The 2,944-nt window shown below is 58.4% G+C and overlaps 1 protein-coding gene across 1 annotated transcript; it reads left to right on the top strand.

The window, feature by feature from the left end:
- Positions 1–904: 904 nt before the first annotated feature.
- MGAT2 (alpha-1,6-mannosyl-glycoprotein 2-beta-N-acetylglucosaminyltransferase) lies at positions 905–2,859 on the top strand. Its single transcript, XM_082317732.1, has one exon. The coding sequence runs from the start codon at positions 955–957 to the stop codon at positions 2,293–2,295; it is 1,341 nt and encodes a 446-aa protein (XP_082173858.1). The 5' UTR covers positions 905–954; the 3' UTR covers positions 2,296–2,859.
- Positions 2,860–2,944: the final 85 nt, after the last annotated feature.

Consider the following 2,944-nt stretch of genomic DNA (forward strand, 5'->3'; position numbering starts at 1 on the left):
TAGAATGACTTGTATTCTTGCGATTCGAGAGTGGTTTTTAAATGTATCACTCTTGCCATTCTAGAATTATTTTCTTGTATTCTTGCAATTCTAGAATTATTTTCTTGTATTCTTGCAATTCTAGAATTATTTTCTTCTATGTTATTCTTGCAAATCTAGAATGAACTTAGTTTTACACTCCTGGAATTAATTTAACTTATTCTTGCAATCCTTGAATTAATTTGTGCTTGCCATTCTAGAGTGAGCTTCTTATTCTTGCAGTTCCAAAATGATTTGATCTTATTCTTTCCAATCAAAATGGTTTTATCTTATTCTTGCACTCCTAGAATTCTTTTCTTACCTTAGTCTTGCAATTCTAGGATGACTTTCTTATTATTCTTGAAAATCTGGAATTATTTCATCTTACGTATGCTTCTTGCCAACCTCTTTTATCTTGTTCCTGCAATTCTAGAAATTATTTCACCTCACTCTTGGATTTTTCTCCTCACACCCTTCCACCTCCAGAGCCATTTACCCCCACCTACGAGGCCCCTCGGCCCCCCCACCTCTCCCGACGCCCACTTCCACGCTTTGCCTAATTACTACCCCCTAATTACCGCTGACCAATCACCGTAGAGCGATCTTCGAGGCGGGAGAGAGGCCGGGGCCGGGAGGCGGGCGAGGCTGCGGGACGGGCTCTCCGAGCCCGTCCCGCAGCCTCGCCCGCCTCCCGGCTGAGGTAATGGCGGCCGCCTCCTTCCCCCCCCCCCGCCCCCCCGCCGGAAACGAAGTTGAGTGACGGCTCCGCCGTCCAATCAAACGACGGCGGCGGCGTCACCGGCGCCCTATGGCGTGCGGTGACGTGTGCGCGCGGGGCGGCGGCGGCGCGCGCGCGCTGCCTGCGGGAGCAGCGGCGGCGGCGGCGGCGGCGGCGGGAGGGCGGCGGGTGAACGGCGGCCGCCGCCGCCGGGAAGGATGCGGCTGCGGATCTACAAGCGGAAGGTGTTGCTGCTGGCGCTGGCGCTGGCCGTCTGCGCGCTGGCGCTGTGGGGGAGCGGTGGCGGCGGCGGCGGCGGCGGGCGGAGGCGGCAACAGCAGCAGCAGCAGCAGCGGGGCGGTACCGGTACCACCGGGGAGCCGCCGCGGGTCAGCGAACCGCCGCCGCGCCGCTCCGCAGTTAACGCCTCGGCCGTAGCTCCGGTACCGCCGGTGCTTACCGAGAACGGGACGCTGAGTTATCGCTCCCTCGTTTACCGGTTGAACTTCGATCAACCGGTGCGGAACGCCGGGCGCTTCCCGGCGCGGGCCGCCGCCGCCGACGTGGTGCTGGTGGTGCAGGTGCACGATCGAGCCGAGCACCTGCGGTTGCTGCTGGAGTCGCTGCGGCGGGCGGCGGGCGTGGAGAACGTGCTGCTGGTCCTGAGCCACGACCTGTGGGCCGAGGAGCTGAACCGGCTGGCGGCACGCGTGGACTTCTGCCCCGTCCTGCAGATCTTCTTCCCCTTCAGCATCCAGCTCTACCCCCGCGAGTTCCCCGGCCACGACCCCCGCGACTGCCCCCGCGACGTGGGCAAGGCGGCGGCCCTGCGCCTGGGCTGCATCAACGCCGAGTACCCCGACTCCTTCGGGCACTACCGCGAAGCTCGCTTCTCCCAGACCAAGCACCACTGGTGGTGGAAGCTGCACTTCGTCTGGGAGCGGGTGCGGGCGCTGCGGGAGCACGCCGGGCCCGTCCTCTTCCTGGAGGAGGACCACTACCTGGCGCCCGACTTCTACCACGTCCTCAAAAAGCTCTGGGCCCTGCGCGAGCGGGAGTGCCCCGAGTGCCAGATCGTCTCCCTGGGCACCTACAGCCCCATCCGCGGCGGCTTCGCCGGCCGCGCCGACAAGGTGGAGATGAAGACGTGGAAGTCCACCGAGCACAACATGGGCATGGCCTTCAGCAGAGACACCTACCAGAAGCTCATCGAGTGCACGGACGCCTTCTGCACCTACGATGACTACAACTGGGACTGGACTCTGCAGCACTTGACTGTCTCTTGTCTTCCAAAGTTCTGGAAAGTGCTGGTTCCTGAAATCCCCAGGATTTTTCACACGGGGGACTGTGGCATGCACCACAAGAAATCCTGCAGACCGTCCACCCAGAGTGCCAAAATTGACTCTCTCTTGAACAGCAACCAACAGTACCTGTTTCCCGAAACGATGAGTGTCAGTAAAAGGTACTCCATGGCACCCCTGTCCCCTCATGTGAAAAACGGAGGGTGGGGAGATATTAGGGACCACGAACTCTGTAAAAGTTACCGCAGACTTCAGTGAGGATCGTTCCCGCAGCCTTTTTCTTTTTGAGTTGTTCCATACTGTCTTTTACAGGCACACACGTGTATAAAAAGCATTTATGAGTTGGTTTCTGCTTTAATATGAATAAACATTCTTGTAAAAGGTGTCCCAAAATAGTAATCTTTCATGTTCGGCAACCACGTTTTGGAAACGGGTTACTTGCTGCCGCCGGGCTGCTCGGAGCAGCATCGCAGCCCCGACGCAAAAAGTGACGGCTGCTGTGTTTACTGGGAGGAGGAAAACACTTGTGTTTAAGTGCATCTTTTCTGGTGCCGACGGCGCTCTGGTGGGGGGTTTTTCCCCCGTCGGGCAGAGCAGTGGTCCCGCAGTGCCGCGCTGGGGGTGGTGAGGAGCGAGCGAGGGGACCGAGCCCTCCCGAGCTCTGGCCCCCGTGGGAGCCGGGCTTCGCACACCCCCTCCGCCGGCGGTACCGGCACCTCCCGCCGGCGGTACCGGCACCTCCCGCCGGCTGTCCCGCCCGGGGTCGCCTCGTACCCAATACCTGCGTCCTCGTTTGGTCGCGATGTGTTGATGAACTATATGAAGGAAAAAACCAAAACCATTGTTTTTACTACAATGTAGATAAATATACGATTTTTTTAGTTCTGCCGAAATAAAATTCAGTTGT

This window comes from Platalea leucorodia (genome assembly GCF_965183815.1).
Source record: "Platalea leucorodia genome assembly, chromosome: 7".
Classification (NCBI taxonomy): domain Eukaryota; kingdom Metazoa; phylum Chordata; class Aves; order Pelecaniformes; family Threskiornithidae; genus Platalea; species Platalea leucorodia.